At 39.2% G+C, this 22,349-nt stretch overlaps 1 protein-coding gene across 1 annotated transcript in view; it reads right to left on the reverse strand.

Moving 5' to 3' along the window:
- Nucleotides 1–3,698: 3,698 nt before the first annotated feature.
- Nucleotides 3,699–22,349, reverse strand: part of LOC128660054 (gastrula zinc finger protein XlCGF26.1) — a 91,232-nt gene continuing 72,581 nt past the window's right edge. Inside the window, exons 6-8 of the mRNA XM_053713652.1 lie at nucleotides 18,732–18,830; nucleotides 6,261–6,374; nucleotides 3,699–5,197 (exon numbers count right to left, since the gene is read on the reverse strand). Coding sequence (XP_053569627.1) covers nucleotides 4,185–5,197; nucleotides 6,261–6,374; nucleotides 18,732–18,830 — 1,226 coding nt within the window. The 3' untranslated portion in view covers nucleotides 3,699–4,184. The remainder of the gene's footprint in view (nucleotides 5,198–6,260; nucleotides 6,375–18,731; nucleotides 18,831–22,349) is intronic.

The following is a 22,349-nucleotide window of genomic DNA, read 5'->3' on the forward strand; positions in this document are numbered from 1 at the left end:
TCTAATAACATATTATAATGCCCACTATTCTCTATCTACAGTAACAGACTATAATAATGTTTTCATACCCTGTGTATGTATTACTGATTGTAAACTATCTGGAAACCATATACACTGTGACCTGAGTCTAATACCTATAAGATGGGAGAAGACCTGGTCCGACACTCGCACTCAACTTCTTGAAAATAATTGGCGAAAACATTTTCAGACAGAGAAGAAAGGTTCTTGATTAGAGCTAGCGCTGCGGAATCTGTTAGCGCTCTACAAATAACTCATAATAATAGTCAGCGTTCATAAACCTACGCTTAAAAATATTTTGTGTGAATAGTGGAAGCTGCAGGCAAATCATAATAAATTAATTAGTGATGTTAAACCACAAATGTGTATAAAAAAATAAATAAAATAAGATATAATGGGCCAAACAAGTGGAGAGCTAATTAACACTGCCGCTCAAGCGTTAAAGGGACATCCCGGTCAAAATTTAAATACATATAGGTGAATTGCTTATAGTAAAAGTTATCACTGTTTTATTTTTCTCTGCATGTGCATGTGAAGCATAGCTATATATTCTCTGTGCACCAGCATTTTAAATAATGCAGCCGCTCAGAGTGCAAGTGGGGTTTGTATCATGTCAGCAATTAACAAATTGAGTCATTACCAAATGGTACAAGCACCTCAGGCTCTATGAGCAAGTTCTGTATGTAAAATGTTGATGCACGATGAAAACTTAAAGGGACATGACACTCCAAAAAATTATTTCATGATTCAGATAGAGAATACAATTTTAAACAACTTTCTAATTTACTTCTATTATCTAAATTGCTTTATTCTCTTGGTATCATTTGTTGAAGGAGCAGAAAAGCACTACTGATTTTTTTACTGAACACATGGGTGAGCCAATGAAAATCGGTATTTATATGCAGTGACCAATCAGTAGCTAGAACCAAGGTTCGTTGATGCTCATGAGCTTGCCTAGATAAACTTTTCAGCAAAGGATAACAAGAGAAGGAAGAAAATTAAATAATAGAAGTAAATTAGAAAGTTGTTTAAAATTGTATTCTCTATCTGAATCATGAAAGAAAAATTTTGGGTTTCATGTCTCTTTAACCCCTTAATGACCGAGGACGTGCAGGGTACGTCCTCAAAAAAAAGGCAGTTAATGCCTGAGGACGTACCCTGCACGTCCTCGGTGTGGAAAGCAGCTGGAAGCGATCTTGCTCGCTTCCAGCTGCTTTCCGGTTATTGCAGTGATGCCTCGATATGGAGGCATCCTGCAATAACCTTACACGGCCATCCGATGCAGAGAGAGCCACTCTGTGGCCCTCTCTGCACCGGACATCGATGGCCGGTATCGTTGGTGGGTGGGAGCCGACTTGGGAGGCGGGTGGGCGGCCATCGGTGTTCCCTGTGTCGTCAAGGGGGGCGGGATCGGGGGCGGGCCGTTAGGGGGCGCGCACGGGCGCGCGCGCGTGCACGGAGGGTGGCGGGCGGGGCGCGTGCACGGGGCGGGAGCGGGTGGGAACCGCTACACTATGGAAAAAATTTTTGGTAACAAATGGCCAAATCTTGTTTGTGCAAAAGCACAAAAAGAGATCATGGAGGGGTGGGGGGTTGGTTTTGTGTGGGGGGAAGCTACACTGCAGAAAAATTTAATAAAAACTAAAAAAAAAAACATTTTTTCTGCTAAACTGGGTACTGGCAGACAGCTGCCAGTACCCAAAATGGCGCAGATTAAGTTAGAGTGGGAGGGTTATAGAGCTGTTTGGGGGGGATCAGTGAGGTTGGGGGCTAAGGGGGGGATAGTACACAGCAGCATATGTAAATATGCTTTTTAAAAAAAAACAAAAAAAAAAAAACATAGCTTTTATTTTAGTACTGGCAGACTTTCTGCCAGTACTTAAGATGGCGGGGACAATTGTGGAGTGGGGGAGGGAAGAGAGCTGTTTGGGAGGGATCAGGGGGTCTGATGTTTCAGGTGGGAGGCTGAGCTCTACACTAAATGTGATATTAACCCTGCAAGCTCCCTACAAGCTACCTAATTAACCCCTTCACTGCTAGCCATAATACACGTGTGATGCGCAGCGGCATTTAGCGGCCTTCTAAATACCAAAAAGCAACGCCAAAGCCATATATGTCTGCTATTTCTGAACAAAGGGGATCCCAGAGAAGCATTTACAACCATTTGTGCCATAACTGCACAAGCTGTTTGTAAATGATTTCAGTGAGAAACCTAAAATTGTGAAAAATTTAACGTTTTTTTTAATTTGATCGCATTTGGCGGTGAAATGGTGGCATGAAATATACCAAAATGGGCCTAGATCAATACTTGGGGTTGTCTACTACACTACACTAAAGCTAAAATTACCCCAAAAAGCTCCCTACATGCTCCCTAATTAACCCCTTCACTGCTGGGCATAATACACGTGTGGTGCGCAGTGGCATTTAGTGGCATTCTAATTACCAAAAAGCAACACCAAAGCCATATAAGTCTGCTATTTCTGAACAAAGGGGATCCCAGAGAAGAATTTACAACCATTTATGCCATAATTGCACAAGCTGTTTGTAAATAATTTCAGTGAGAAACCTAAAGTTTGTGAAAAAATTTGTGAAAAAGTGAACAATTTTTTTTGTTTTAACGCATTTGGCGGTGAAATGGTGGCATGAAATATACCAAAATGGGCCTAGATCAATACTTTGGGTTGTCTACTAAAAAAAAATATATACATGTCAATGGATATTCAGAGATTCCTGAAAGATATCAGGGTTCTAATGTAACTAGCGCTAATTTTGAAAAAAAGGGGTTTGGAAATAGCAAAGTGCTACTTGTATTTATGGCCCTATAACTTGCAAAAAAAGTAAAGAACATGTAAACATTGGGTATTTCTAAACTCAGGACAAAATTTAGAAACTATTTAGCATAGGTGTTTTTTGGTGGTTGTAGATATGTAACAGATTTTGGGGGTCAAAGTTAGAAAAAGTGTATTTTTTTTCAATTTTTCCTCATATTTTATAATTTTTTTTATAGTAAATTATAAGATATGATGAAAATAATGGTATCTTTAGAAAGTCCATTTAATGGCGAGAAAAACGGTATATAATATGTGTGGGTACAGTAAATGAGTAAGAGGAAAATTACAGCTAAACACAAACACTGCAAAAATGTAAAAATAGCCTTGGTCCCAAACGGACAGAAAATGGAAAAGTGCTGCGGTCATTAAGGGGTTAAATACACTTTTGAAACAGCTATAGCTTTTATTAGAAGCATTTTTGATAATACATGTTTATTACAAAAATGCTTCTATTTAAAACTGAAATGCATCCATGTGGATTCCTATTTTGGCGGGAATGTCCCTTTAACCTTTATTAAATATGAATATTGCATAAATATGTTTTACATGTTTTCATCTACTTAACTGCAAAGGGCTTCAATACACATATATATATATATACATATGTATTTATATGTGCATATATGTCTGTAAATACATATATACTCATAAATACATAAATGCATATGTACTCACACACATACAGTATATATATATATATATATATATATATATATATATATATATATATATATATATATCTTATTTCGCTCATAGAGGAAAAAACAGAATAAAGTGAGATGATGTCAAAATGTTATACACTGATAAATATTCAAGTTCTACAGTCATTAATACACATAGCTGATTTTTTTCTGTGGCTGGCTTTAGTCACTTTAAAGTTGTTAAATCCTTTGTATCAATTTCTTGTATCGTGTAATATGCACAACAAATTGCTTTTCACTTAAGTAATTCCAGTAGCATGCAATTAAGTCCTTATAGAAAAAAAGCATATTTCCATGGGTAAGACACTGAAGAATAAACTCTTACACACTGTATTAGAGTGTGAATCCAGTTGGGATTTGATTTTTTCTCTCTCCTTTATGTTTATGTGCCACATAATATACAGAAGAATGGGTTTGACTCACAGCAAATCTACTTTACAGTTTTTTTTGAAAACATTAACCCCTTTTTTATGTGCATGTTTTTTGTGTCCTTTTCTTAATCCATTGGTCGGTTAAGGAGATTCCCCTTTTAATAATTTTTTCCCCATCTTCTGCACAAGTAAAATGTTTCTCCCCTGGATGAATCCAGTGGTAATTTAGTTTTTTTTTTCATTTATAAATTTTTATCTTCATTCTATACGTTGACGATTTTAACAGAATGAACCTTAGAGTGAGCTTTGAGCTCACCTTTTCGTCTAAAGCTTTTTCCACAATCTGAACAAGTGAATGGCTTCTCCCCTGTGTGAAACAAATGATGAATTTGTAAATCTTTCTTTTGTCTATAGCTTTTTCCACATTCTGTACATGTGAACGGTTTCTCCCCCGTGTGAATTGATTGGTGAGTTTGGAGAATTTTTTTATTTCGAAAGCTTTTGTTACACTCTGTACAAGGAAACGGCCTCTCACCTGTATGAATCCAGTAGTGATTTTTGAGACCTTTCCTTTGAGAAAAGCATTTCCCACATTCTTTACAAGTGAATGGTTTCTCCCCTGTATGAACACGACTGTGCTCCAAGAGACCCTCTTTTCGTATAAAGCTTTTACCGCACTCTTTACATGCGTATGGTTTTTCTCCAGTATGAATCCGATAGTGTATCTGGACATCTTTTTTCTGTTTATAACTTTTTCCACATTCAATACATGTAAATGGTCTCTCTCCAGTGTGAATTCGTTGGTGAGTTTCAAGAAGTTTCTTTTTTAAAAAGCTTTTCCCGCACTCAATACACTTGAATGGTTTCTCATCTCTGTGACACCAATGGTGAGCTTTTAGAGTTTTCTTTACTTTAAAGCATTTTCCACATTCTAAACATTTGAATGGTTTCTCCCCAGTGTGAGTCCGATGGTGGGCTCGCAGACCTTCCTTTCGAGTAAAGCTTTTACCACATTCCTTACACGTTAAAGACTTCTCCGTGTGAATCATCTGGTGAGACAGAAAACTCCTCTTTTGTTTAAAAATTTTCCCACACTCATCACACGTATAGACCTTCTCACCCATAGGAACTCGTTTCTGAGACAAAGTAGATTTCTTGCGCTTTAAGTCTTTCTTACGCTCTGAGCGATTTCCTACGTCTGCTAGTTCCATATTATTGTGTGTTGGCCTGATTTTTGCTGTTTTCCAGTATGGATATAAGCTATTCAACCTATTATCTACAAAGGAAAAAAGTAAATTATTTTAAAGTGTATTTTTTCTACTACTTTCACAGTTACATGTTTCAAAATCTGTGTATCTATAGCATGGATGTGCAAGGTAAACTAACAAGGAGGAAGGTACATACACGTGTGTCAAGCAGGAATGAAAATACTATATTACTGAAACTTCTGGTCAGTAAGAAGGAAAAGGAGGGAAGTACATATGAACTAGAGCATGGCTTATATAGAGCTACATATTTTAAGATTGTGTTTGTTTACAACCATCAGTTACTTTAAAGTGAAGGTCCAATTGGATGAATTAATGCCTGGTTTTTAATAAACCTATTAAAAACAAGGGCACTTTAATTCATCAAAGTTGACATTTCACTGTTTTCTTCAAAAACTTACCTTTTAATCCTGGCAGCTGCTCCAGCACTTCCTCCGCCCGTCGCAAGCCGTCTTTGCGGGTCAAAAATGACGAATCCGGCTTCCTCCAATCACAGCATTGCATCAGGCCAAGATTCCCCCGGGGAGGGGAGGCTGTGATTGGAGGAAGCCTGATTCGTCATTTCTGACATCTGCAGAGGCTTCCGACGGCCGGGGGAATCGCTGGAGCGGCATTCAGGATTAAAAGGTAAGTTTTTAAAGAAAACAGTGAAATGTCAATTTTGATGAATTAAAGTGCCCTTGTTTTTAATAGGTTTATTAAAAACCGGGCACTAATTCATCAAAATGGACCTTCACTTTAAGGAATAAACAGTTGGGCATTAGAGGGAAACTGGTGCAAAAGAATAAAACATGTATTATAATAAAGAGAAAGTTTTTATTGATTAATGGTTTAGATGAGGAAACAACCAGCTTCTTGGAGCATATAAATAGCGGTTGGTGATGACTAGGCAGACAGACATTCAATCTTATAATTAATAAATCTGTAATAAATCGGAGCAGAGTAAATAGCGTTTTTCACCACTTTAATATGCAAAGACAAGTAGCGTAGTGACATAAGACAACAGTATAGATAAAAAGACCAGCTAAAAAAAAACAGCATTAGAGCCGACAAATAACATTCTGAGAGTCTCACCATTAACGGTGTAGGTAAAATTCCCCATATTGATGGTGGTCACATGATCCTCAATATCCGGCTCCTCTTGTTCGGTCTTGACCTTTATGTTTTCTGGTTCGACCACTAGAAAACCTGTGAACAAGGAATAGAGACTCATCTAGATGACAGCGGGGTTGTCTGGTTATAGCCCTAGAATATTGGTATAAATTTGCTGTAAACTATTTTTGTCGATAAATAATTTTAGTTCATTGCTTTGCTCCTGCGTTTTATTCCACCTATTTTAGGCAATTAGAGGTCATCACTTAAGCACAAAATAAAACAGCAGCTCTTGCCTATACAATAAGGGCCACATCAAGTTAGCTCGGACATTTTTATTATTCAAGCAGTCACATACATGACAAAACATAATTTATGCTTACCAGATAAATTCCTTTCCTTCTGGATAGGGAGAGTCCACTGCTACATTCCTTACTGTTGGGAAATACAACACCTGGCCACCAGGAGGAGGCAAAGACACCCCAGCCAAAGGCTTAAATATCCCTCCCACTTCCTCATTACCCCAGTCATTCTGCCGAGGGAACAAGGAAAAGTAGGAGAAACATTAGGGTGTAAATGGTGCCAGAAGAATAAAATAAATTATAGGGGAACGCCCACAGACAAGAAAGAACAAGCAGGGGCCGTGGACTCTCCCTATCCGGAAGGAAAGGAATTTATCTGGTAAGCATAAATTATGTTTTCCTTCCTAAAATAGGGAGAGTCCACGGCTTCATTCCTTACTGTTGGGAAAACTATACCCAAGCTCCAGAGGACACTGAATGAATAATGGGAGGTAACAAAAAGGAAGAGATGGACACTATTCAGAGGGCACCACAGCCTGCAAAATCTTTCTCCCTGAAAGCTGCTTAAGCTGAAGCAAAAACATCAAACTTGTAAAATTTTGAAAAAGTATGTAAGGAGGACCAGGTATCCACCTTACAAATCTGATCCATAGAGGCCTTGTTCTTAAAAGCCCAAGAGGAAGCCACTACTCTAGTGGAATGAGCCGTTATCATCTCAGGAGGACGATGTCCCGTTGTCTCATAAACTATGCGGATGACACTCCTTAGCCAAAAATATAGGGAAGTCGAAGTAGCCTTCTGCCCCTTATGATTCCCCGAATAGACAACAAACAAAGAGGAAGATTGTCTAAACTCCTTAGTAGCCTGAAGATAGAACTTCAAGGCGCAAACCACTTCCAAATTGTGAAGTAAGCGTTCCTTTGATGAAGGAGGATTAGGACACAAGGAAGGAACCACAATCTCCTGATTAATGCTGTGATCTGACACAACCGTAGGAACAAAACCTAATTTAGTACGTAAAACTGCCTTATCTGCATGAAAAATTAGAAAAGGGAGCTCACATTCCAAAGCAGAGATCTCAGAAACTCTGCCTACAGAGGCAATAGCCAATAAAAAGAGAACCTTCCAAGATAACAATTTAATGTCGACGGAATGCAAAGGCTCAAACGGAACCTTTTGTAAAACCCAAAGAACAAGATTTAGGCTCCAAGAATGAGCCCCAGATCTACACAGGTCTGATCCTAATTAGAGCCTTAACAAAGGACTGCACGTCTGAAAGCTCAGCTAGTCTCTTGTGCAATAAAACTGACAGAACCGAAATCTGTCCCCTCAGGGAACTAGCAGAAAGGCCCTTCTCCAGCCCCTCCTGGAGAAAAGATAAGATACTGGCAACCTTAACTCTGTGCCAGGAAAAATCACGCTCTTCAAACCAGGATAAGTAGGTCCTCCATACCTTGTGGTAGATACGCAGAGTAACTGGTTTACGAGTTTGAATAAGAGTATCAATGACACTCTCAGAGAAAATTCTCTTGGCTAAGCCACAGTCAGCCACAGAGAATCTAGATTTTGATGAACAAATGGACCTTGATCATCAGGTCTCTGCAACAAGGTAACTTCCACGGAGGAGATGAGGACATCACCACTAGATTCGAACCACGTCCTTTGTGGCCACGATGGAGCAATCAGGATTACTGATACCTGTTCCTGGTTTATGCGGGCCACCACTCGAGGAAGAAGCAGTAATGGAGATAAAAGACTGAACCTCCAGGGCACTGCTAGTGCATCTATAACATCCGCTTGTGGATCCCTTGACCTCGACCCGTACCTGGGTAGCTTGGTATTGAGACGGGACACCATGAGATCTATCTCTGACGTCCCCCACTTGCTGCATATCTCTGCAAACACCTCAGGATGGAGAGACCATTCCACTGGATGGAAGGATTGGCTGCTGAGAAAACCCACTCCCCATCCAGATAGGCTTGCATCCGTAGTCACAATCTCCCAGGATGGTCTTAAGAAGCATGTCCCTCGGGACAGATTATCTGGACAGAGCCACCAAGAGAGCGATTCTCTCGACCGACTGTCTAATGCAATCTGTTGAGGCAGATCTGAATGATCGCCATTCCACTGCCTCTGAATGCACAGTTGTTAAGGTCTGAGATGGAACCTGGCAAAAGGAATGATGTCCATGCAGGACACCATGAGACCAATCGCCTCCATACACTGACCCACTGAGGGACTCAAGGAGGTCTGGAGGGTAAGACATGCCGAAGTTAGCTTGCACTGTATCTGGTCTCTGGTACTTAGGATAAGAGAACTCTTTTCCAAGTTTATCTTCCATCCATGTGATCAAAGAAGACTGAGAAGGGACTCCAAGAATTCTTCCCCAAGACGAAAGGATGATGCTTGCACCAGAATATCGTCCAAGTATGGGGCTACTGCAATACCCTGAGTTCTGGTAATGGCTAGAAGAGCCCCCACAACCTTTCATAAAGATTCTTGGAGCAGTAGCTAGGCCAAATGGAAGGGCAATGAACTGAAAGTGCTGGTCCAGGAATGCAAACCTGAGGAACTGAAAGAGTTCCCTGTGGATTGGAACATGAAGGTAAGCGTCCTTTAGATCTATAGTGGTCATAAACTGGCCTTCCTGAATCAAAGGCAGGATGGACCTTATTGTCTCCATCTTGAAGGAAGGGACATTGAGAAATTTGATTAAGCACTTTAGGTCCAGAATTGGGCGGAGAGTTCCTCCTTCTTTGGGACCACTATAAGGTTTGAATAAAACCCCAAACCTCTTTCTTCGATAGGCACCGGGACAACAACTCCTAAGGAGAATAGATCCCGAACGCACCACAGAAAGGCATCCCTCTTTTCTGCTCTGGTAGACAGATTCGAGAGAAGGAATCTGCCCCTTGGTGGATGAGATTTGAAGCATATCTTGTATCCCTGAGATATCACCTCCAGGACCCACGGATCCTGTACGTCCTTGAACCAGGCATCTGAAAATAGAGACAGTCTTCCCCTTACACAATCTGATCCCGGATTGGTGGGCCATCCCTTCATTCAGACTTGTTTTGGGGGGGGCTTCTTATTTTGCTTGGATTTATTCCAGGATTGAGCCGGCTTCCGAGTACTTTTGGGTTGCTCGGGCTTGGAGGAGGATTGTTGTTGTTGGGATTTGTCAGAATGAAAGGAATGAAAGCTAGAAGATTGTCGTCCCTTAGACTTGTTCTTCTTATCTTGCGGTAGGAAGGCACTCTTGCCTCCGGTAACCGTAGAAATAATGGAGTCCAGGCCTGGACCAAATAAAATCTTTCCCTTGAAGGGAAGAGAAGGAGTCTGGACTTAAAAGTCTCATCCGCAGACCAAGACTTCAGCCAGAGTGCCCAGCGGGCTAGGACCGCAAAGCCAGAGGCCTTTGCATTTAGCCGAATAATTAGCATTTTCACATCATAGATAAAATAATTAGCAATTCTCAGAGCTTTAATTCTGTCTTGAGAGAAATCCTGTTGAAAACAGAAGAAAGAGGCGCCACATAGGATAATATTGTCTGTACAGAGGACAAACGATACACAGAGAGAACCCCCCTGCAGATGGCTACTCACAGAAGCAGCGGCACAACCGGAGTGCCTGACAGAGTGGAACGGGACCAAGAGTCGCCCGAGAGACTCGAGACACACGCCAGAACGTCAGGTGACGTGGTAGATACGACCAATCTCAGCAGCGGGATTAATGACGGCAATCGGTATCCAGGAGCAGTAACTTGGGTGAATACGGTAGTTTGGTTTGATACTGTATTCACCCGAGTTACTGCTCCTGGATACTGATTACGGTAATTAATCCTGCTGCTGAGATTGGTCATATCTACCACATCACCTGATGTCTGACGTTTTAGGCATCATAGGTTCTTCAGGCAGCGTGGCCTCTGGAACCTCTAACAAAGACAGAAACTCCTTTAATAAAAAATGCAAGTGCTCAATTTTAAGTCTAAAAAACTGTTCCTCTACAGCAGGAGGCTTAGACATCCATTACTCCGACCCAGAAGTTTACCATCTGAAGCTACAGAGGTTAACTTATCATCGGATAACTGGGACATAATAGCTAAATCCGATAAATATTTAGATGACTATGGGTAAGGAGAGCTATGGTTAACCTTTCTCTTGAGGTTGTTAGAGCGAGGTAATGCACTGAGGGCCGCAGACACCGCCGTTTGTAACTGAGCAGCAAAGTCTGCAGGAAGAAGGCCCCCTCCGGATGGAGGATTAGATGTGCTATGGGGAACTGCATGTGGAGTGGATAATGTAGCAAGGGTAGTAAAGAGGTAGATGGCTCAGAGGGACTAAGAGCCTTAGCAGGCTTTTCTCCCTTCTTAGACTTTATAACGGTGTTAAGGCATGTGGAACATAATTGAGTGGGCGGGAAAACCACGGCCTCCTCACAATATCAACTGGTATGATTTAATACAGGAGTACCTTCTAACATGTCAGAGTCCTCCCTAGCTCAGGTTACACCCACAGAAGGACACAAATAAAAACATTTTTTATTATAGAAAACTGCACCTTTATACTTCCAATGGCTAGGGCACTCACCACCTCCTAGACCCAGACAGTTAACCGAGAAAATGCTCTCCTCAGGTTCAAGTCTTAGCCGAAATGGAGGAAATGAACATAGACCACACTCTGTCTCATGGAGTGCAAGACAGTACTTCCCCTGTTATTACAAGTATAGTAAGTACTAGGAGCTGTGCAACACTTTCAAAAACGAAAGTGAAACTTGTTTGTTCCAGCCAAAAACACACAGTCTATCAGCCCAGGAATAAAATCACACAAAGCAGCATGTAAATAATTTATACACTGATTAATTAACCCCAAATGTTCAATAACCCCACTTCAGAGGATATTAACCCTGGATCCTATCAAGGTATAAAGGAGCCACACTGTGACCCTGTTATATTGTTTTATGTGTAAAAATGGAAACAATCTTACCTCCATGATCCATGCTGTGGAATAGAACACAGCCTCTCAAGTGTGACAGTCTTATAGCAGCGCTCCTGACATGGACTTGAGTGAGAGAAAGCAGGCAGTGAAACTCGTCAACACTGATTGCTTAGGAGCTGTTAGCAGTAGTCTGGATGGTTTTGCAGAAAAACTTTCCTTGCATCTCCAGACTCTAACTTTCATCAATACTTTCACTGAGAGGTTGACATGACTACTTAAAACTCCAGTCTTATCTCGAAGGGCAGATATCCTTTTTCAGGACTCTCCAAATCTTCTGACACTTCTCTGCCACCTCCTAATGTGACGAAAGGCAAAGAATGACTGGAGTCATGAGGAAGTGGGAGGGATATTTAAGCCTTTGGCTCGGGTGTCTTTGCCTCCTCCTGGTGGTCAGGTGTTGTATTTCCCAACAGTAAGGAATTAAGCCGCGGACTATCCCTATCTTAGGAAAGAAAGCATTGCATTAACCTGCTGATGGTATTTATTTATATAAAGGGATCAGCTAACTGTACACCTACAATACGGTATCAGAACCCCACCCCTAGAAAGACCATCATTTACTGATTGTAGCTTTAGGTTAAGTTAAAGGGACATGAAACCCAAAATGTTTTCTTCAGGATACAGATAAAGCAGTGATTTTAAACAACTTTTTAATTTACTTCTATTATCACATTTTCTTTGTTCTTTAGGTATCCTTTGTTGAAAGGGGCGGCGTAAGATCAGGAGCATGCACGTGTCTGGAGCACTATATGTCATCAGTTTTGCAAGAATGTTATCCATTTGCAAAAGAGCACTAGATGGGAGCACTGTTTCCTGCCATGTAGTGCACCACACTTGTGCGTTACCTACCTAGGTATCTCTTCAGCAATAGGAGATATCTAATAATAAAAGTAAATTGGAAACTTTTTTTTTTTAAATCACATGCTCTGTCTGAATCATAAAAATGTTGTGTCCCTTTCATTCTCTTGTGGCTTACTAGTCACACAAAGGCACTGACATTTTCATTAAAGGTGATGGTTGCAATTAGCAAAACTATTTCAATGAGAGGAATAAACCTAAAGGAGCAATTCTGCTATGCCAATATAATCAGTCATTGTTGTGGCTGACACTGCTATAATTGGCTAAAATGCAAGTCAACAAATACATAAAAGGTCATGTGATATATATACACACACACTTACTGTACATAACTAGTATAACATAGCTAAGTTTACATTATGTATATATACACACACACTTACTGTACATAACTAGTATAACATAGCTAAGTTTACATTATGTATATATACACACACATATACTGTACACAACTAGTATAACTATAGCTAAGTTTACATTATGTATATATACACACACATATACTGTACACAACTAGTATAACTATAGCTAAGTTTACATTATGTATATATACACACACACTTACTGTACATAACTAGTATAACATAGCTAAGTTTACATTATGTATATATACACACACACTTACTGTACATAACTAGTATAACATAGCTAAGTTTACATTATGTATATATACACACACATATACTGTACACAACTAGTATAACTATAGCTAAGTTTACATTATGTATATATACACACACATATATTGTACACAACTAGTATAACATAGCTAAGTTTACATTATGTATATATACACACACATATACTGTACATAACTAGTATAACATAGCTAAGTTTACATTATGTATATATACACACACATATACTGTACACAACTAGTATAACCATAGCTAAGTTTACATTATGTATATATACACACACATATACTGTACACAACTAGTATAACCATAGCTAAGTTTACATTATGTATATATACACACACATATATTGTACATAACTAGTATAACCATAGCTAAGTTTACATTATGTATATATACACACACATATATTGTACATAACTAGTATAACATAGCTAAGTTTACATTATGTATATATACACACACATATACTGTACACAACTAGTATAACCATAGCTAAGTTTACATTATGTATATATACACACACATATACTGTACATAACTAGTATAACCATAGCTAAGTTTACATTATGTATATATACATACACATATACTGTACACAACTAGTATAACCATAGCTAAGTTTACATTATGTATATATACACACACACACATATACTGTACATAACTAGTATAACCATAGCTAAGTTTACATTATGTATATATACACACACATATACTGTACACAACTTGTATAACCATAGCTAAGTTTACATTATGTATATATACACACACACACATATATACTGTACACAACTAGTATAACCATAGCTAAGTTTACATTATGTATATATACACACACATATACTGTACACAACTAGTATAACCATAGCTAAGTTTACATTATGTATATATATATACACACACATATATTGTACATAACTAGTATAACTTAGCTAAGTTTACATTATGTATATATACACACACATATACTGTACATAACTAGTATAACCATAGCTAAGTTTACATTATGTATATATACACACACATATACTGTACACAACTAGTATAACCATAGCTAAGTTTACATTATGTATATATACACACACATATACTGTACACAACTAGTATAACCATAGCTAAGTTTACATTATGTATATATACACACACACATATATTGCACATAACTAGTATAACATAGCTAAGTTTACATTATGTATATATACACACAAATATACTGTACATAACTAGTATAACCATAGCTAAGTTTACATTATGTATATATACACACACATATACTGTACACAACTAGTATAACCATAGCTAAGTTTACATTATGTATATATACACACACATATACTGTACATAACTAGTATAACCATAGCTAAGTTTACATTATGTATATATACACACACATATACTGTACACAACTAGTATAACCATAGCTAAGTTTACATTATGTATATATACACACACACACATATATACTGTACACAACTAGTATAACCATAGCTAAGTTTACATTATATATATATTTACACATTTTTACGAATTTTTTTTTGGAATTAACTAACTAAATGACAGGACTGAGAGAATACTTCCAAATGACAGATGAAGGGTGAGTGCCAACTTTTGAGCTGGAAACAGAGGGGCAGAAAGTGGGAAAAAAATAATTATGTTAAAAAAGACCACAAAACTTCCAAGTCACCTCCCCAGTTAGGAATTATTCAAAACTACTTATGATTATGGACAGACATTGGAGTCATAAATTAAATTTATATCAGAAAGCTCTCAATATGGATGTGAGCTAACCCCGACTGATGTTACTGGCAATTACTATAATACTGGTGGGATATGGCTGATCTGCTGGATGGCAATTACTGGAATTCAGGTGTAATGGCTTTGTGCGCGGGAAAATTATAAGAATGAAAAATAATTAATATTTAATAAAAAAAAGAAGATGGAGGGGAGGAAGACAAACAGTGGTGTAAGTCCATCTGAAGGAATTAGAAAAACTACTACAAAGAGACAGGTAAAGGGGAGAAAATAAATTAAAGGGCCATAATACCCAAATGTTTAAAGGGCCATAATACCCAAATGTTTAAACACTTGAAAGTGATGCAGCATAACTGTAAAAAGCTGACTATATTACATGAACATCTCTATGTAAAAAAGAAAGATATTTTACCTCAAAAGTTCCTCAATAGCCACATCCCATTGTAAAGGATTTCTAAGCAGCATATTAGTATGTCTGTCCTGGGACAGCCGAAGGGATGCGCCTCGTGCACTCTCATCTTATTTCCCTATTCAGTTTAAAGGAAGTTTACTATGAAATCTCATGAGAGTTAAGTGAAATCTCATGAGATCACAGTAAAAGAGTTCATGACCTCAGCACTGCTGATGCTGATTGGTTGCTGTTAATTTCTTCTTTTTTTTTTATTTTTTTTTACCTGCAGCTGGGAGCAGCTGAGTATAAGTTTTTACACAGAACTTACTCTGCTGAGCTGAGGAGATTGTGAGGTAAAATATCTTCCTTTTTTACATAGAGATGCTCAGGTGATATTTTCCTGTCAGCTTTTTACAGTTATACTACATCAGTTTCACGTGATTTAGCATATGAGTATTATGTCCCTTTAAAGATCGGAAAGCCTTATTTGAAGTGATTCATTTTTTTTTATCCTTTATCAGAAAGTTCTTCAGGGAGGCTGTTCAAAAAACAGCCTCCCTGAAGAACTTTCTGATAAAGGATAAAAAAAAAAAAAATGAATCACTTCAAATAAGGCTTTCCGATCTTTTTACGGATGGGAACACCAACAATAAGTTGTTCCTTTGAAGAATTTTCTCCTTTGGTAGCTATTTCCTCGTTGGCTTCTTGGTGGATTGACATCACAACTTCAACCACTCTACATTTTTCTAAACAAGCCATTTAAAGACAGACTTCACCAGATGTGGGCCGATTGGATAGGCTTTGATGTGGTAACAACAACCAAGTCTGGCCTGCCTCAGTGTGATGTCTGAAATAAAAGCACATATACATTGGAGTGTCAGAGGATTCCTGACTGTCTCTGCGCTTTGGATACAGTGTGCTGAACCACTGAGAAGTGTCAGTCTGCTCTACTAGCACCAGTGGGGTGCTTTATGTTTGTGAGTATTCACATTCTCATATTGCTGCTTATTTTACCTGTACTGGCGATATTAGGCCATGGTGGCGCCTCTGTTTTTTATTCTTTTTTAGATTCCATACTACAGGATAGCCATCCTTTGACAGAGTGCAGCCTCAAACATCTGGAAATTGTCATTACCCTGGACTCATAGACTTTCACATTATCATTATTTGGTTTGGAATTGATTTCATTATTTTTTCCAATCTATGTTTATATTCTAGTAATATATATATATATATATATATATATATATATATTCTTATATATATATATAGTTTTTTACTATTATAATTTTCAGCATTGTGGTTACTTACTTATGTCCACATTTTAGATTTTTTAGGGTTTCATTTATAGTTTTATAATTGTTGCTATTATCATATTTCTAGATTTAGGCCTGGTTTTTTGTCGAGACATTACAAGCACTAACATATCATCTATTATATTGGAACTGAGGAAGCGCCCCCTAAGGGCGTGGTGTGTCCACTGAGTACACACCACTCTCTCCATACATACTAAAATAGAAAGATGTTTTACCTCAAAAGTTTCTCAGTAGCCACATCCCATTGTAAAGGACTTCTAAGAAGCATATCAGTATGTCTGTCCCTGGACAGCCAAAGGGGCGAGTTTACGTGCACTCTCATCTTATTTCCCTATTCAGTTTAAAGGAAGTTTGCTATGAAATCTCATGAGACTTAAGTGAAATCTCATGAGATCACAGTAAAAGAGTTCATGACCTCAGCACTGCTGATGCTGATTGGCTGCTGTTCATTTCTTCATTTTTTTGTACCTGCAGCTGGGAGCAGCTGAGTATAACTTTTTACACAGAACTTACTCTGCTGAGCTGAGGAGATTGTGAGGTAAAATATTTTCCTTTTTTACATAGAGATGCTCAGGTGATATTTTCCTGTCAGCTTTTTACAGTTATACTGCATCAGTTTCACGTGATTTAGCATATGAGTATTATGTCCCTTTAAACACTTGAAAGTGATGCAGCATAGCTGTAAAAAGCTGACTAGAAAATATCACCTGAACATCTCTATGTAAAATAGAAAGATGTTTTACCTCAAAAGTTCCTCAGTAGCCACCTCCCATTGTAAAGGACTTCTAAGCAGCATACCAGTATGTCTGTCCCTGGACAGCCAAAGGGGTGAGTTTACGTGCACTCTCATCTTATTTCCCTATTCAGATTGTGAATTAACTCCTCCTCCATCGGTTTTCACTGATGTCCGGCCAGGAATTGCGACGGGGGTGACATCATCAGAGGAGATTAATTCCTGCTTGATGGTGTCATGGCCCACCAACATCTTATCACGGACCACTGATTGGCGACCGCTGGTCTATCCGACCCACAAAACAAAAATGTTGTGTTTTGTGTCCCTTTAAAAGGACAGAAATAAAAAAAACCCCATCATTATGTGCAGTAAAACAGCTTTGCAATATACTTGTATTATTAAAGGGACATAAAACTCAAAATGTATATTTCATGATTCAGATAGAGCAAACAGTTTTAAACAAATTTCCAAAATACTTCTGATATCAAATTTCTTTCATTCTCTTGGAATCCTTTGTTGAAGACGAAGTAGTGCACTGCTAGGAGATAGCTGAAAACATCTGATGAGCTAATAACGAGACAAATGTGTGTATCCACCAACCAGCCGTAGCATTGCTGTTGCTGAACATATGTACATATGCTTTTCAACAAAGGATGCCAACAGAACAAAGCAAATGTGATAATGCAAGTACATTGAAAAGTTGTTTCACATTGCATGCTCTATCTGAATGATGAAAGTTTAATTTTAGCTTTACTGTCCCTTTAATTCTGACCTCCTCACCTGTATTTAAGGTCTTAAAATGACTGTAGATTTTACAGTTATCATAACTGAAAGTGCATATGCCAGGCTGCACAAACCTAACCCTGCTACATATCTGTCCCCGGATTTTGCAGAAAGAAGTAGCTAGCCCCGCCTAGTCCGGATTATCGCCTCTAACTAAGGAAAATGGTGGGTTGGAGTTTGACCACAGAAAAACTATTGCGGCAAACAAGGTGTTAATGTGTTTGGAAAACGTTCAGACTCTGCTGATTTATCTATTGTTTATCTATTGCAAGATTGGCAACAAATGTTAGTCGGCAATCTCTACATCCAATGAGTGTTTTTTTTCCACTAGGAATGTTTGGGGTCTTTACTCTTCATTTAAAAAGGAACATACAAGTAAAATAATATATAATACAAATGTGCCCATTAACTAATGTACTTTGCACTCGAGGTATTATTTATTGAACAGTATATTGTATAAAGTGCACACGATAATGAAAGCAAAGTGGTAATTTGTTCTTCTGAATCATGAAAGTTTCATTTCGATTTGCATGCCCCTTTAAGGGGAAGCACTTACAGAACAGTGTCTCTTTAAAAAAACCTAACAATATCATATAAATATGTGTTTTTTTTCTACTTTTTATCTTTATTCTTTTTTGTTGTTATTTTTAAAAAACAACATAAGATTAAGTGATTCTCACCATGTGTAGGAAACATATCTGTTTCCCGCTTAATGCTGGTCACATGATCCTCTTGCTCCGCCTTTACCTGTAGATTTTCCACTATGACCACAGGAAGACCTGTCAACAAGAAGTAGCAAATACATAATATATAGATAGCAGTAAGGGCCCTTCAGGTTTTAAAGGGCCAGTAAACCCACCAAATAATGTTATATAATTCTGCACATAGTACAGAGTTATAAAACATTTTCCTAGTGCCAGCTTTCTAAAGCAAAGGAAAGAAGAGATATTTGCCTAGAAGATTATTTTTACAGACCGCCGCTCCTTGCTCTACTGAGCGGGTCTGTTTTCTTCCTAAGCTCATCGGGCACACTTGTCTAGTCACAGCCGGCCAGATCGCCCCATTTAACTAAATGTAGCTCGCTCCCGCTACCAGACCAGAGTGGGAGAGAGCTACATTTAGTTTGATGGCAACTCAACTTAAAGGGACAGTCTACTCCAGAATTGTTATTGTTTTAAAAGATAGATAATACCTTTATTACAGATTCCCCTGTTTTGCATAACCAACACAGTTATATTAATATACTTTTTACCTCTGTGATGACCTTGTATCTAAGACTTTGCAGACTGCCCCCTTATTTCAGTTCTTTTGACAGACTTGCATTTAGCAAATCAGTGCCCTCTCACTTGTAAATAAATGGGCGTGGTCACAATGTTATTTGTATGTCACACATGAACTTACGCCCTCTAGCTGTGAAAAACTGCCAAATGCATTGAAATAAGGGGCAGCCTTCAAAATTTTAGAATTTAGCATATGAGCCTACCTAGGTTTGGCTTTCAACAAAAAATACCAAAAGAACAAAGCAAACCTGATGATAAAAGTGAATTGAAAAGTTGTTTAAATTGCATTCCCTATCTGAATCATGAAAGTTTAATTTTGATTAGAGTGTCCCTTTAAAGCAAGATAGTGACAATACTCCTGTAAGTAAAAGACTAATGTGAGCAGATAGGGATTGTTAAACCACATATATAGTTCCACTTTAACTACTAATTTCTATCTATTATATGGTTACCTTGGTAAAAAAAGAATAATTGAGGGCACCATGACAGCTTAAGATATAATAATACAGTTAGTATACTATACTATATGGTTAACTTCCCTAAGTTTAACCACTTTAAAAATAAATAAATATTTCTACTCTATCACCACACTGCATTCAAGACAAGGAGGAAGACAAACAGCACCAGGTCTTGTTAGATCAGGTATCACACGTACAGTCAGAGAGGAAGAATAGGAGCACCAGGTCTTGTTAGATCAGGTACATCACACGTACAGTCAGAGAGGAAGACAAGTAGCACCAAGTCTTGATAGATCAGGTACATCACACGTACAGTCAGAGGGGAACACAAGCTGCACCAGGCCTTGTTAGATCAGGTACATCACACGTACAGTCAGAGAGGAAGACAAGCAGCACCAGGTCTTGTTAGATCAGGTACATCACACGTACAGTCAGAGGGAAACACAAGCTGCACCAGGTCTTGTTAGATCAGGTACATCACACGTACAGTCAGAGAGTAAGACAAGCAGCACCAGGTCTTGTTAGATCAGGTACATCACACGTACAGTCAGAGGGGAACACAAGCAGCACCAGGTCTTGTTAGATCAGGTACATCACACGTACAGTCAGAGGGGAACACAAGCTGCACCAGGTCTTCTTAGATCAGGTACATCACACGTACAGTCAGAGAGGAAGACAAGCAGCACCAGTTCTTGTTAGATCAGGTACATCACACGTACAGTCAGAGAGTAAGACAAGCAGCACCAGGTCTTGTTAGATCAGGTACATCACACGTACAGTCAGAGGGGAACACAAGCTGCACCAGGTCTTGTTAGATCAGGTACATCACACGTACAGTCAGAGAGGAAGACAAGCAGCACCAGGTCTTGTTAGATCAGGTACATCACACGTACAGTCAGAGAGGAAGACAAGCAGCACCAGGTCTTGTTAGATCAGGTATATCACACGTACAGTCAGAGAGGAAGACAAGAAGCACCAAGTCTTGTTAGATCAAGTACATCATACGTACAATCAGAGAGGAAGACAGGCAGCACCAGGTCTAGTTAGATCAGTTACATCACACGTAGAGTCAGAGAGGAAGACAAGCAGCACCAGGTCTAGTTAGATCAGGTACATCACACGTACAGTCAGAGAGGAAGACAGGCAGCACCAGGTCTTGTTAGATCAGGTACATCACACGTACAGTCAGAGGGAACACAAGCTGCACCAGGTCTTGTTAGATCAGGTACATCACACGTACAGTCAGAGAGGAAGACAAGCAGCACCAGGTCTTGTTAGATCAGGTACATCACACTACAGTCAGAGGGGACGACAAGTAGCACCAGGTCTTGTTAGATCAGTTACATCACACGTACAGTCAGAGGGGAACACAAGCAGCACCAAGTCATGTTAGATCAGGTACATCACACATACAGTCAGAGGGGAAGACAAACAGCACCAGGTCTTGTTAGATCAGGTACATCACACGCACAGTCAGAGAGGAAGACAAGCAGCACCAGGTCTCGTTAGATCAGGTACATCACACGTACAGTCAGAGGGGAAAACAAACCGCACCAGGTCTTGTTATTTCAGATACATCACACGTACAGTCAGAGAGGAAGACAAGCAGCACCAGGTCTTGTTAGATCAGGTACATCATACGTACAATCAGAGAGGAAGACAAGCAGCACCAGGTCTTGTTAGATCAGGTATATCACGCGTACAGTCAGAGAGGAAGACAAGCAGCACCAGCTGTTGTTAGATCAGGTACATCACACGTACAGTCAAAGGGGAAGACAAGTAGCACCAGGTCTTGTTAGATCAGGTACATCACACGTACAGTTAGAGGGGAAGACAAGTAGCACTAGGTCTTGTTAGATCAGGTACATCACACGTACAGTCATAGAGGAAGACAAGCAGCACCAGGTCTCGTTAGATCAGGTACATCACACGTACAGTCAGAGGGAACACAAGCTGCACCAGGTCTTGTTAGATCAGGTACATCACACGTACAGTCAGAGAGGAAGACAAGCAGCACCAGGTCTTGTTAGATCAGGTACATCACACTACAGTCAGAGGGGACGACAAGTAGCACGAGGTCTTGTTAGATCAGGTACATAACACGTACAGTCAGAGAGAGGAAGACAAGCAGCACCAGGTCTAGTTAGATCAGTTACATCACACGTACAGTCAGAGGGGAACACAAGCAGCACCAAGTCATGTTAGATCAGGTACATCACACGTACAGTCAGAGGGGAAAACAAACAGCACCAGGTCTTGTTAGATCAGATACATCACACGTACAGTCAGAGAGGAAGACAAGCAGCACCAGGTCTTGTTAGATCAGGTACATCATACGTACAATCAGAGAGGAAGACAAGCAGCACCAGGTCTTGTTAGAGCAGGTATATCACGCGTACAGTCAGAGAGGAAGACAAGCAGCACCAGCTGTTAGATCAGGTACATCACACGTCCAGTCAAAAGGGAAGACAAGTAGCACCAGGTCTGGTTAGATCAGGTACATCACACGTACAGTCAAAAGGGAAGACAAGTAGCACCAGGTCTTGTTAGATCAGGTACA

This window comes from Bombina bombina, chromosome 5, assembly GCF_027579735.1.
Source record: "Bombina bombina isolate aBomBom1 chromosome 5, aBomBom1.pri, whole genome shotgun sequence".
NCBI classification, from domain to species: Eukaryota; Metazoa; Chordata; class Amphibia; order Anura; family Bombinatoridae; genus Bombina; species Bombina bombina.